At 53.4% G+C, this 13,670-nt stretch overlaps 6 protein-coding genes across 6 annotated transcripts; 3 read left to right on the plus strand and 3 right to left on the minus strand.

Annotated features, from left to right (window-relative positions):
• Positions 1–28: 28 nt before the first annotated feature.
• EV422DRAFT_570775 (uncharacterized protein) lies at positions 29–612 on the minus strand (the record flags this gene model as incomplete). Its single annotated transcript, XM_053072914.1, has 3 exons — positions 29–297; positions 369–391; positions 491–612. 3 exons carry the CDS (start codon positions 610–612, stop codon positions 29–31), a joined length of 414 nt encoding a protein of 137 aa, XP_052922397.1.
• Positions 613–3,191: 2,579 nt separating this feature from the next.
• On the minus strand, positions 3,192–4,109 carry EV422DRAFT_224668 (uncharacterized protein). The gene has a single exon (XM_053065500.1). The coding sequence runs from the start codon at positions 3,761–3,763 to the stop codon at positions 3,230–3,232; it is 534 nt and encodes a 177-aa protein (XP_052922398.1). The 5' UTR covers positions 3,764–4,109; the 3' UTR covers positions 3,192–3,229.
• EV422DRAFT_500152 (ribosomal protein S8) lies at positions 3,979–4,842 on the plus strand (the record flags this gene model as incomplete). The annotated part of the gene is made up of 3 exons (XM_053068119.1): positions 3,979–4,111; positions 4,505–4,743; positions 4,822–4,842. The coding sequence occupies 3 exons, from the start codon at positions 3,979–3,981 to the stop codon at positions 4,840–4,842; spliced, it is 393 nt and encodes a 130-aa protein (XP_052922399.1).
• A 1,170-nt stretch (positions 4,843–6,012) lies between these two features.
• On the plus strand, positions 6,013–7,843 carry EV422DRAFT_224679 (uncharacterized protein). The gene has a single exon (XM_053065501.1). It carries the CDS (start codon positions 6,114–6,116, stop codon positions 7,671–7,673), a length of 1,560 nt encoding a protein of 519 aa, XP_052922400.1. The 5' UTR covers positions 6,013–6,113; the 3' UTR covers positions 7,674–7,843.
• A 421-nt stretch (positions 7,844–8,264) lies between these two features.
• EV422DRAFT_622654 (uncharacterized protein) lies at positions 8,265–12,192 on the plus strand. Its single transcript, XM_053074178.1, has 14 exons — positions 8,265–8,947; positions 9,020–9,145; positions 9,219–9,626; positions 9,703–9,802; positions 9,870–9,985; positions 10,062–10,313; positions 10,388–10,500; positions 10,572–10,752; positions 10,820–10,949; positions 11,034–11,089; positions 11,152–11,463; positions 11,536–11,631; positions 11,704–11,961; positions 12,024–12,192. The coding sequence occupies exons 1-14, from the start codon at positions 8,408–8,410 to the stop codon at positions 12,108–12,110; spliced, it is 2,775 nt and encodes a 924-aa protein (XP_052922401.1). The 5' UTR covers positions 8,265–8,407; the 3' UTR covers positions 12,111–12,192.
• Positions 12,193–13,636, minus strand: EV422DRAFT_541773 (uncharacterized protein). The gene is made up of 2 exons (XM_053071227.1): positions 12,987–13,636; positions 12,193–12,904 (listed from the first exon to the last, which is right to left on the minus strand). The coding sequence occupies exons 1-2, from the start codon at positions 13,605–13,607 to the stop codon at positions 12,296–12,298; spliced, it is 1,230 nt and encodes a 409-aa protein (XP_052922402.1). The 5' UTR covers positions 13,608–13,636; the 3' UTR covers positions 12,193–12,295.
• Between the last annotated feature and the right edge of the window lie 34 nt (positions 13,637–13,670).

The following is a 13,670-nucleotide window of genomic DNA, read 5'->3' on the forward strand; positions in this document are numbered from 1 at the left end:
CGCGAAGATCGCGCTTAGGTATCGCCATCTACTGCTGGTTCGAGCTATAATAGTCCGTCATCGTCAGCTGCCTCTTGCGCGGGTTGGGTGCTTGTTGCTGGTACTGCTGTTGTTGTGCTTGCTGGGGCTGCATCTGCTGGTACGATTGTTGGGTGTTGAATTGGGTCTGCTGTTGTTGGTGTTGTTGTTGTTGCTGAAGCTGGATGTCGATGGTTTTTTGCGGGGACACGTCTGTGGTGTTGGTGGGGCAGCCGAATATGGGCTTGTTGGTGGTGGTCTTGTAACCGTCGTTGATAGCTGGGAGTGATCGCAAAAAGGTTTTAGCTATGTGGATTTCATACGTCTCGGCATGAATGGGTCCTACTTACATTTCCTGACGCGCATGCCCAAGCTTTGAAGTAAACGTCGACGTGGACGGAAGTGCCGGAAAAGCCATTCAGCCAAATGCAATCAATGTCTTTGCCAGATTCATATCCCACGCAAAACTCACTTGGCGAGTTGATTATGCATCAAACCAGGCAATTCAGGCCGGTTGGGCGAGTAGTTGTTTCCAAATCCCGACGGAGCATCAGTGCGGGTCTTCTTGCCGTTGTTGGGAGTAGCCGCGAGCATCTCTGATCTGTTGGGTCGGGAAACGTTTTGGTGGGAATATGGGATTGCGGGGGAAGATGGGTCAAGATGATCGTGATGGTGACGTGTAACGGGCGCCGCTGGCGGGATGACGATGACGATGGTTGAGTGTAGGTCGTTCTTCCTTCCCAGAGTATGTATGGCTGTCGTGTAAAGCTTGTTCCTAGTGCTTGCGGACGGTGGTATTCTTGTGGATGCTGCTGAGCTGGTTGCCGGTCCTGAGGTCTTTTTCTGAAGCGTGGGGGAAAACGGGAAGACGAATGCGCGACGAGTGGCGAAGGGAGCGGCGCCAATGGGGCTTGCGCTTTATAGAGCGCTTTCCAGAGGGCTTTCCATAGGGTCATGTGACTCCAAGTGACCCACGTGTTTTTTCGCATACCCACATGGCACAGGGGGGTTATAAAAGGCGGTCGCTTCGTTCTCAGGGTTGCTTGCGACCAGGCAGACTTCGACATCGACATGGTCTTCGCCGAGCCTCGCTTCTTCCCCGCAAGGCAGACTTCTCGAATACAGTCCTACTCCTCAGTTGACTCTGAGAAGTCTCCCTTACAATTGGTGTGGGACGAGCTCGTCGAATGTTATCCCATGGCTAACCTGGGTGCGGTGCAACACGGCGAAAGGCCAGAAAACAGTGCGATGATGTTCCAATCCATGCTAATCCCGAAGCTTTTGAATGAGCGGAAAGTTTATACATTATTCTGAGCACTGTTTTCTTGAACTTCACCTTCACCATCTGATGTCACCTGCGTCGAGTATGGCGTTGATGGTGGAGCTTTTCGCAAATGAAAAGTACCTCCCGGTCGACTGATTACACTGTCGCTGCAAAAGATGAGTGTCTGCTCAAACGCATATCATTGAGAAGCAAGTCGCATTTCGAACGGGCCAGGGGCGCATAAGCTTCTCGGATCATTTGTATTTTCTGGGATCTTAAATGAGGCTTGGAGAATCCACTGAGGATGTGCCCAACGGTGACCTGCAGTAGCCATCGGATTTAAACTACTACTCGCGGAAGACTTTATTCCCGGCGCATCACGAAAAGATTGTCCACAAAGATATTGGAGGTCCATTGTCCAGCTCCTTCCGTTACGAAACATCGGGCCCGAAAACGGATCCTATATACGCGGGTGGACACCCACGACGTCCATCAAAGTCTCATTTGTAAAAAGGAACAACAACCCTCCAGGATATTCGGGGAAGGGAATGCTGGTTCCATGTGATGTGGCCCGGATCAAAGGAGCCACCGACCAGCGCTGGCCGTGATCGTGCCTGGCAGACGCAAGCAGTGCGCTTCCAGCCCGTACTTTCGCAATCTCCGGGGAGATCTGAAATAGGCAAATGGTTATCCCTTGCCGTAAGATTTAGAGAGCACCGTACACGCACACGAACCTCAAAGTGGGCGGGTCTCTTTGGGGCCGCCTCTGGCAGCAGATGAATGCCTGCGCGTTTTGGCAGCGCATGGGACTCCTTTTCCACCAGTGTTGTCGCTCCCGCCTCCTTTGATGGTGGCGGATGCTTCCGGCGCCTTCAACCTTTGCTTCTAGATGTCCAGAATCGCCTCCAGTCCCGCATCCTCTTTGCTACCTTGAAAAGTTGGCACGATGGCCCAGCAGCCTCGGTGGTCGGCCATCTATTCCAGGAAGTCATCGAAGATGGTTTTGATGGTGGTATTGGTCTGCGTGTGATGACGCAGAATCAGCACTTACTCGGTCTCCCAAAGATACTCACCTCGTCGAAGAAGCCCGGCTATTCTGCGAAGACCCGCGAAAGTGCTTTCTGGAAGATTGGGAAGGGCCGTCCCGCCGCCTCCCGGGGCCCGCAATGCTCCTACGACCAAACGAACAGGTGCTGGCCCGAATATTTGATGCTCCCGTAGCTCCCAAGAGTCTCATCGATGGTCCGCTTCAGATTGTGCTCGCGCATTGAGCCCCAGACGGCAACGTTGCCGTTGGCGAAAAGGAAGTTCAAGAACTCACGCGTAGCTTGGGTCGATGCTCGACTTGCTCCGCTATGACGCGATTCTATCGTCTGCAGACGAATCCATCACGAATTTATGTCACAAAGACCGTTCATTGCCGTGAGCTTGAAAGCCCCTCCAAGACTAAGCCCCAAGGAACAGGACATGCAATCAAGTCTCTATGCTGGCTGTGGCACAACGTGCTCGTGACGTCCAGGTTGAAGAGCCCCTCCCTGTGGATGGTGACGTCCTGGGACTCTTTCGTTGTGACTGTCCGAGTCTTCCTGTCGAAGAAGTACCAAGACTTCTTCGATCGCGAGTATAACTTCAGTCATTTACTATACAGTCCATGATGCTGTTCCACAGTGGTTTCGATGAGTGTTGAGGGTGCGGATTCGGATGTTCTTTCCAGTGATGTGGTTCAAGTGCCGGGCGAAAGAGACTGTCCTGCGAGGGCGAGGGCTCCAAAGGTTCTAAAGGTGCCTGCCGACTTCTCCAGCCCAGGCTTCCCAACCGTTCCTGCCCACCGCATCGCCTTTGCAAATTCCACAACCCTCATCTGGCCTCACATGGCGTGGGATAATAAGCAGCCTTGACGTGGGAGACACGAGAGAGCAAAACAAAATGCTGCCCATTAAACTACGGTTAATGACGCACGTGAACAAGAAATAAACCCGCCGACTGAGCATATGGGCTCGCCATCCATCCATCCATCCCTTTCGCATCCTCTTGCAACGGCCATACTTCCATCCATCCATCCGTCGACAGGTGTGTATACGCAACGACGCCCGAGCATCCGATAGGCAAGCCATCCATCCATCCATTTGCGGCCGGAGAGTGATGGGGAAAATGTGGGAACCATGGGGTCGGCTCATCTCGTCTCGAGGTGGTCGGCCACATGTGATGCCCCTTTGCACGACAGTTATAGCGATATCCTGAAGTCATTGAGATCACCTGAGTGAGCATGAGAGCAGTCTGGAAGGCGAAAGGACTACTAGCGAATAGTAGGCGAACCGAGTAGCGACAAACACTTGGGAGTTTCGACAATTCAAATGTACGCAAACGAAGTCTCGCCATTCTTTCCGACGTCCAACGAACGCTGCACCTCGAACATCGAAAACTGCTCCATGAATCACTCCCGAGAGTACGGGTGTACTCTCGGGGAACCGTGACACTCATGATGGGCAGCTCCCACCGGTCTTTAAAATACCTGGGAAGCCTATAGGAATCGCTATGTGCACATTTTCTCCCATCCCTGGGTGGTTGGGCGCACGCAGTGACACTCCTATCTGGGCTCCTTTCCTTTTCGTCTGCTTGTGTTGGTTGGATGCGAGCGTTGGGCTTAGTGTTAATCTTTTTTCGTTTCTTTTGTGCGCTCAGACTAAACCGACAAAATGGTCCGCATTTCCGTCCTCAACGACTGCCTGAAGAGCATCGTCAATGCCGAGAAGAAGGGCAAGCGTCAAGTCTTGATCCGCCCTTCTTCCAAGGTCATCGTCAAGTTCTTGTCCGTCATGCAGAAGCACGGTGAGTAGCTAGATCCGAGGTCAGAGTATGGGTGCGGTGCGGAGGATGGGAACGGGCCAGTTGGGGACGGCTGCCTTCATTCGAAGTTATAACTGGACGTCGCCGGACGGCGGAAATCGTACGTCAGACTCGGCGATAGTCTTTTAAGATTTCGATACATCGACACGGGCTATTTTTCCTTTCTGAAAAGCGAGGAAAAACGGTCATGGGGGTTGTCTTTTGTCCAACCCAGTTTCCTCGGAAATGCTTACTTGTGGGCGACGACATATATGGCTCTCATACATTCGGAGTGATGGAGGAGGCGTTGGAAGACGGGAGAACTGGGACGAGGGGCGGCGCATGAAATGTTGATGACCGTTTTACTTATCATATCTGTTCTTCCCTACCAAAAAGGCTACATCGGCGAGTTCGAGATCATCGACGACCACCGTTCCGGCAAGATCGTCATCCAGCTCATCGGTCGCTTGAACAAGTGCGGTGTCATCTCCCCCCGCTTCAACGTCAAGCAGAAGGACATCGAGACCTGGATCAACAACCTCTTGCCTTCCCGTCAATTCGGTTTCATCGTCTTGACCACCTCCGCTGGCATCATGGACCACGAGGAGGCCAGGAGGAAGAAGACTGGTGGAAAGGTGTGTACCACTCCCTTTGACGCACCATCACTCTCTCTTCATGTGTACCAACCGTCCTCTCTTCTATCTTTCCCCTAGATCCTCGGATTCTTCTACTAGATGCACCACTTCGTAAGCGTCGCGTGGATGGGGGTACGGGCGGGAACTCAACCTTTCAGCCGCGTTGGGAAGGAGATAGCTTGAAGATGTTACCTTTCCTGCGTTGAATGCGTTGAATGCGTCTTCACACGCACACACACATTTTATGTATATATTGCATGCTTCACGTTCATTGGTGGACATGGAAAATATGGAATCGTTGACTACCCTCGTCTCTTTAACTTATACTTGTTTGGTGCTTGGTGTTTGATCAGCGAGCATCGTGTTCTTGTGCGTTGCCTGCTCATTCGCAACCGCTCCGCACAAACAGTTCTGGTTACCGACGCCGGCACAGTTCATCTGGCTGCCACACAATGCGGGGTAGCAGCCCACTGTTCTATCCATGCCTCGGGAGTTGGAAGTCGGGATTTTGTGGGGCGAGCGATGTGAGGTTGTATACGTAAAAAGGTCAGGATGTGAGGAAAAAGCCACGCAAAATGGGCATTGCTCCTTCATTCGGGAAAATGGGGGTGGGTCTGGAGCCTGAGGTCCGGCAGTCGTGGATATTTCGGCCGCCACCCACCGGCAGATTGTCCATCGCTGGAATTAACCTTTTCGCAAATCACAGATTAGAGGTGGATTCTGTGGTGTCTGGACGACTCTACATGAGAACCGCCAGTCAAAAAGCGGGCGGCACACGTATTATGTAAGCAAGGCTGAACGCGTTTTTTGCGCGAAGGCCACAACTCCCACCCGATAAAATTGCATGCAGCCGCTGGTCGGCGCTCCACTCACAACTCAACCGCAGACATATAAAAGAGAGGTGCAACACTTCTGGCCTGCATTCCAAACGCTCTCCCATCACTCCCATCCTGCTCTCAAATTCGCAACTCTTCTTCTTGCACTCACTTCCTACCATTCGCTTTCACCCGACCCTTCTGGAGGGACATCGCAAAGACGTGTAAGTGTTCAATGAGATACCGAGCAGCGGCGCCGGAGCTTGGGGGGGAAGGTTTTTTTTACGTGTTCGGCCGCTGGGTTCAGCTGAGCCTTGTATCCAACGGGCCTCATATGTGACAACGCAGAGGATCCTGCAGCCGCTGCTTTTTACTGACTTTCGTTCTTCTATCAGACGGCAATCAGCTTTTCTCGGCTCACAACAGGCATAGGGGACAGCGTCGCACCTTCCCCAAACCGAAAACACACTGAGCTCAAATTGACCACATAAAAGTCTAAACGCAGGCTCACTATTTCCAACTTTCGTCTTCACACACACTACATACACCCCAAAAATGGTTCAATTCACCGCCACCGCCGCCGGTTCGGCCGAAGCCTTCCAGGTCGATTCTGCCAACGTCGTCTATACCGCTGACCACATCGACTCGACCTACGTCTACCGTGACAGCAAAGTCGTCCGCACCGATGACGCCAAGCTCACCGTGGTGCCCACCGAGAAGACCTACCACTTCCGCACGAGCCGCAAGGTCCCCCGTGTCGGTCTCATGATGGTCGGCTGGGGCGGAAACAACGGCTCAACGCTCACTGCCTCCATCATCGCTAACCGCCAAAAGATCAGCTGGAGGACCAAGGAGGGCGTCCAGACCCCCAACTACTACGGATCTGTCACCCAGGCTTCCACTCTGAAGCTCGGTGTGGATGAGAAGGGACAGGATGTGTTTATCCCCTTCTCCGACATCCTCCCCATGGTCCACCCCAACGACCTTGTGCTCGGCGGGTGGGACATCAGCGCCCACAACCTCGGTGCGGCTATGGAGCGCGCGCAAGTCCTCGAATACGACCTGCAACGCCAGGTGCGCAAGGAAATGGACACCCTGCAACCTCTCCCGTCCATTTACTACCCTGACTACATCGCCGCTAACCAGTCCGACCGCGCCGACAACGTCCTTCCCGGAACTAAAGCCGAGCACCTCGAGAAGATCCGCAAGGACATTCGCGAGTTCAAGGCTAACAACAAGCTCGACAAGGTGATTGTCCTGTGGACCGCCAACACCGAGCGTTTCTCCGCCATCATCCCCGGCGTCAACGACACCGCCGACGCCCTTCTCGCCTCCATCCAAAACGGCCACGACGAAGTCGCCCCCTCCACCATCTTCGCCGTCGCCTGCATCCTCGAAAAGACCCCCTTCGTCAACGGATCCCCGCAAAACACCTTCGTCCCCGGATGCGTCGAGCTGGCCTCCCGCGAAAAAGTCTACATCGGCGGTGACGACTTCAAGTCCGGCCAAACGAAATTCAAATCCGTCATGGTCGACTTCCTCGTCAACGCCGGCATCAAACCCATTGGCATCACCTCCTACAACCACCTCGGAAACAACGACGGCAAAAACCTCTCCGCCCCGCAACAGTTCCGCTCAAAGGAAATCTCCAAATCAAACGTCGTCGACGATATGGTTGCCGCCAACCCGATCCTGTACAAGAAGAACGAACACCCGGACCACATCGTCGTCATCAAGTACTGCCCGGCCGTCGGCGACTCCAAACGCGCCCTCGACGAATACGTGTCGGAGATCTTCATGGGCGGCCGCAACACCATCTCCACCTACAACGTATGTGAAGACTCCCTCCTCGCGTCCCCGCTCATCCTCGACTTGGCCATCATCACCGAGCTGATGACGCGGATCGAGTACCGCACCGAGGATATGGAAGAGTATTCGCCGTTCCATGCTGTGTTGTCGGTGCTGTCGTACATGCTCAAGGCCCCGATGGTCCCGCCAGGAACGCCGGTGGTGAATGCTTTGTCGAAGCAGCGTGCGGCGATGGAGAACATCTTTAGGGCCTGTGTCGGGCTGCCGCCGCAGAATGATATGATGTTGGAGCACCGTGCCATTTGATGGCGCCCTGTGAGGCGAGAACATCAAAACATGAGGGAGAATATATGACATAAGCTGTGGTTCGGCCACGGTGATGTCTCCCTCTTCTACCCCCCCTAATCCACATAGACTATAGACTTGTGCGCTTGCCTTCTTTCTTTATGTATTTTGAATGACATTTTGGCCCCTGGAGGTCCTCTTGATTTTGCTGTCTGATGCGAATTGTTTGTTTGTTTTGGCGACTATGACATGCACTATGTCGTGCGTAGAGCTGCTGCTTGTATGGGGCGGACGCCGCGGAGTCCCTGAATGTTGGGGAGCCCCCGAATGTTGCGTCCGTGTGAACTCGGCTTGAGCAGTTCCTGTTCCTGTTCAGCCGTTGGTGAGCGCGCTTGCTGTCGCGGTGCTGCTGACCGTTTGCTTAGCGTGAAAGGCATCTCGATGAAGGCATCTAGAAAGGCATCTAGATTTGAGACAGCGACGCATTAGGTCGCTTCCCTCGTCCAAGCAATGAGTCCATTTCCCGAAATGTATGAATAGCGGCTAGTCTAGTGCAAAGTGACGGGAAAGGAAAGTACGGCGCGCTGTCGAATTTTGTGCAGAGGAAGAACGCTCACCCTAAGTGGAAGAACGCTGGATTGACCGGTGCACGTAAGCAAATTATTGACGGGGTGGATTGATCTCTTTCCTTCACCTTGAAGGGAATTACCACTGCAAAAGGAACCGGAACTTTGTTTTCATATTTGTAGAACATCATGCTTGCGGGAGAGGAGGAGCTGAGCAGCCCGGGAGCCGAGGACGCACCCCTTGCCGAAAGCAAATCGCCAGTGCCTCCTACTGGGGATGAAGCAACCACCCCAGCGACCGAGAATGAAACAGCAGGGGAAGAGGGAGCTGCAACGGATGGAGAGGCGCCTGCTCCGGTCCTGGACGAAAACGGCGAGCCCATCGCAGACCCGCCCTCACCAGCTGAGGGCGACCCGTCACCGCTGGAAGGATCTTCGTCCGCCAACGCATCCCGCCACGCCTCCAATGTCTCCCTCCACCGCGGAGACGTTTCCACCGATTGGTACGACCAGCACGAAGTCGAGTTCCAGCTCGAGCAAAAGCAGAAACGTGAAAGTACCCTGACGGAGCTGCTGGACAAGACGAAAGCGCCGCTCCTGTACTACACGAATTCGAAGAAGGAGGAGAATGTGTTGGAGTACGTGGCGAATTTTGAGAGGCAGTATACGCAGTTGTTTCCGGGACGGAGGGAGTTGATTCTAGCGCCGCCGAATCAGTTTGGGGTTCCGGTAGGGGGTTGAGGTTGTGTTTGCGAGGATCTGGAAAGCTTTGTGAAAGATGGACTGACATTGGCCATGCAGAAATTTGTGTGCACAACTGTGCGGGCGACGCACCTGCCATATCGGGATCTGTACGATTATCGTGGATGCGCCCGTTTTGTAGCCGAATACCTGTCCTACGTCACCCTTCAGCCGGCGCATGAGCTGGTAAGCGGTCCACAGCGCATGATCAACTTGTCAAAACGACGACCGTAATGTAACTCATCCGCCGATGTTTCAGCCCTCAATGCTTCCAGGACCTGACTACACCCTCCAGCTCCAACAAGGCAGCGCCTTTGACTACTCCATCCTTCTCGTCTCTCTCCTCCGCGGCGTAGGCTATGATGCCTACGTCGTCTCCGGCTACGCAACCCGTGCCGTAACACTAATGGACGAATCCCGGGTCGAGAGTTCCACGGCAGGGATCCCACCCCCCACAGGCACCAAACCCAGCACGGAAGCGGATACGCCGAGCGTTGCGGTGGATCGGGCGAATGGGGCTGATCAGAATAAGCCGCCGAATAAGTATAAGCTGAAACCGCCACGGACGTTGAAGAGCCAGTTTTTGGTGAAACAGGATGAGAAGGCGAAGGCGAAGGCGGCGCAGGATGCCGCGGCGGAGAGGAAGAGGTTGTTGGAGGCTAGAGCGGTACGAGGACAATCGGACTCCCAGTGATGGAGCTGGAGTGCAACAACTTACTGGCGCATGTTGCTTTACTCAACAGCTGGCGGATGATGATGATGACGAGCTGAAAGGACTGCGAGTTCATGCATGGGTCCTCGTCCTGCCGGGAAAGCGCGAGGTTGCAGAAGCCTTCTTCATTGGTGCGTGACGGGAGCAGAACTCGATGCATTCAGTACGCATTGATACTCAAGCATCAAACATCCGCAGAGGCGACGACTGGAGCCGTGTATACCACCGAACACGAAAGCTACTTGGGCGTGGAATGCGTCTTCAGCTCGGTCAACTTCTGGGTCAATATGCAGGTCTGCTATGAAGGACTGAAGGTATGGACCCGCGCGTTTCCTCAACGGAGGTTCGAATCTACCGCCTGAATCGATAGCTGAATCCCAATCCTCTTAGGGCATATCCTTCGACCTCGGAGACAATGCCAAATGGGAGTTCGTCCTCCTCGACAACGTCCAACCAGGAAGTGATCCCAACGATGACGCAGAAGACCAAGCAAACGATGTCGGGTCAGACGACGGTGCAGGCGGCGGCGAGATTTTGGATCTACCGCCGTCGTGGGTCGAGAGATTGAGCGTTGACAAGGAGAAGTTCGAGTCGAAGTGCCCGTCTGGGGCAAAGATGATCATGTATCGGGACGCGAGGCATGTGAGTTTCGCGGTTGTTAAGACTTGGGGAGGGCTCGATTTGTCGAACAATGAAAGTGACATAGATGCTACTAGGAAGTGTACGCAGAGTATTTCCGGAAAGACGGGATGGTGTCGCGGACCATCTTCTTTGCTGATGACACCATCGGGTTCAATGGCGAGATCCGGGAGATATTCCGGAATAGGAGGTAGGCCGGGCCGAAGTGTTGTCTTCAGCAGACAAGTGAGACTAAGTGTCCATTCCCCATCTCTCACCCAGAGACAAACTCCGCGAAAGAATCCGAATTCCCTATGAAGGGAGGATTCACGAGTTCTTTGATCCAGGCCGACCTTCGGGAATGAAAGAGCACATCATTATTGATGATCGAACAAAAGAGATGCACTTCTATGGAAGCGCGCGGTTTGATGGGTTGGTGAAGCGAGTGGATGAGACTATCAAGGTGCGTGGATAGTTAGTCCAGCGCATTGACATCAACGGGGGAGAGAACTGACGATGTCGCTTGCCAGGTTATTGAGCACTTCACGGACCGGGAGGACAGGCTCGTTTATCGGAGCGTCACTTTTGATGGCGAAGAGGATGATGAGTCGGAGAGAGGGGCGATCTTCAAAATGGCGGAAAAGCTTGACAGGCATCCAGGTGGGTCCGCTGTTCTTCGGAGATTGTGTCTGGATTGTCATCCTTGTCGTTCCGGCTGACGACTGACAAATCACCCTTCACCAGACATCCCGTCACATAAGGATGTCGCAAAGCGGAGCTACTTCCTGAAGGACGACAAGGTGAATTTCATAAGTTAGATGCTACTCGCGCTCCGCTCGAGCTCATCCAAACTATGTTCTAGATACGAGTGATATACCACCTCGAGGAAGGAAAGATCATTCCATCATCGCGAGAATTCAAAAAACCAACCGCAGAGCAGAAGACGCACTTCATCGAAGCAACATCCGAGTTCGAGGTCAATCCGTACCGTAAACCACCAAAGAAGCAAGACCTGTACAGTGAGCTGCTGGAATTGCTTCAGGCTGAGCAAAATTGCTTGGCGGCAATCAAGACCTCGGATCGGGAGGTCAACGAGATCTTGAATAACCGGCAAGGGGAGGAGAAGGAGGTTTTGTTGAATATTTCGGTGCATGATACGCTGAGAAATCAGACGGTCAGTGGGATGAGCAAAAAAAGTTGGGCAGTTCTCGAGGCCTTGGCTGATTTTCTCTATACGGGTTTGCAGAAACTTCCGTCCGAGGAGAAGAAAGAAACCAGCAAGGACGAAGAGGAGTCCAACAAGACGGATTTGGACTACCTTTCACCCTTCTTGGTCAGCTATGTAAGTATCCCGCCTGTGTATTCGAGGCAGGGGACATCTCTCCGGGCTAATCACCCCTATTTCCTTACGCAGAGCAATCCCAGCCACCTAGCCCGGGAGGAATGCATCGCAATAAAAGACGCATGCCTGAAAGCGTTTAAAGAGCGTTTGATCGAAAAGGCCAACATCATCCAAATCCGCCTCGATGAAGTTACCGCTGACTACCAGCGACGCCAATTGGCCTACAGCCGGAACGCAGACTCGATGTCGGCTGAAGAGACCGAGGCGTATGTCAAGTATTGCAATGATGCGCTGTTCAAAATTCATATCTTGGAGAAGAGGCTTGCTAAGGTAGGTCACTGGTTTGTTGGATCTATGTAGCGAGTACATCGCCTGACTGATGGCATTTCCAGCACAAGGAGACTGCCCCCGAGCGATATGTGGAGCTGGACTCCAAGCTAAAAGCGGACCCGCGTCTCTCTGCCGCAAAGGTGTCATAATCCGCTGCTATTATCTGTCGGTAATCTAATTCGATGTACATTTTCCGTGTTATGAAATATATTCGCTGCATGACATGCAGCAGCTTATATTTGCAAGCAAGATGCAGAGCGACGGGTGCTGCAGTTTACTCCATCCACGAGCCATCTTACATCTACTCTTCACCAGCGCGGGTATCTGGTGCAGATTATTCGGTGACTGCCTCATAGCTTGGTGCCGTCCCAGCATGACTCGGCGATGCGGCGTAGTCAGATGTATGAGCCATCTCACTGTGCGCCGGTTCTACATGCCCGTGTCCACCCCAATGAGACTGTTCGCTGTGATGGTGGTGTTGATGGGATTTTTCGCTATAATTGTGGTGTTGTTGGGATTGCTCGGCATGATGGTGATGTGCGTGGGATGGCTCCGGGTGTGCGTGAGGATGAGTATGATGAGACCCGTGGTTCTCATACGTTGGCTCTGGGTATGACGGATTTCCGTCTTGCGGTTGATGCGTCTGTGGGTCTGGCACGCTATGCACATCTGACCTGCTCCTACGTCCGCCTCCTACTGGGATCGGAGCTGTGAAGCCCTGCGGTTGACTGGCGGGATACGGACGATGCTGATAGCCGTTGGGACCACCGTAAGGATGGCGGAGCTCTCGACGATAGGCAACTAGCGCGGTGATTAACATTGCCAAGGCAATTGCTTCAATCACCGCCCCGATCCCTCCGAACAGGTACATCCAAACGTCGCAATTCTTGTACTCGCATACCTGTAGGTCGGAGTTGGGGTTGGGGTATCGATAACACTCAACCTATTATGATAGCGTCATGGACCGGTTAGTTCACAGTTTCTGAACCAAGTTTGCTAGATGGGGAAACATGTTCATCTCTCACCGAAGGACACCGGTTCCTTAAATGTGCGCCCAGAATGAAATATCCAATCCCTGCGAGGCATGTCCCCAAGGCAGCCCCACTGAACACCGCTCGGCGACTTCTTCTGCCGTGCATGCAGCATGAAAGACAGAGTGCCGAAGGTCCAAAGAAGAACGATATAATAAATGCGACTATGAACGGGCCCCAGAAGCCATCTCTCGACGGAGGCGCATACGGAGCGGGCTGCACGATCAAATGAACCTGTCCAGGTATGCCGGTGTGTTGAGGATGGTAACCTTGCTGTGGATTGGCATACTGGTTTGGATACTGGTATTGTGGTGTGGGTTGAGGGACGATATAGGTTTGAGGTTTGGCGGGATCGTAAGGCTGGGACGGATCAGACGCATGTGGGTAATATACGGTGGCGGGATATCCTGGTTGAAGAGGTGGCAGGATCTGATGAGGATTCGCATCCGATGGGTAGGGTGGCCCCTGTCCTTGCATGATGGGACGTACGGCGGAGCCTTCAAATGCAAAGGTTCTTGACGCCCTTGCAAAGTGATGCGACTTGATGTTCCCCGAATACGGGACTGCAGCGGACCACGAAAACGACAGCGCGAGCACTGTCAGAAATACCCCCATCGAAGCTCACATTTTTCCCTAACGACACCCATCGCCTTGCACCTTCCATATTTCGCCTTCCAT

Source organism: Fimicolochytrium jonesii (assembly GCF_025526975.1).
Source record: "Fimicolochytrium jonesii strain JEL569 chromosome Unknown EV422scaffold_28, whole genome shotgun sequence".
Classification (NCBI taxonomy): Eukaryota; Fungi; Chytridiomycota; class Chytridiomycetes; order Spizellomycetales; family Powellomycetaceae; genus Fimicolochytrium; species Fimicolochytrium jonesii.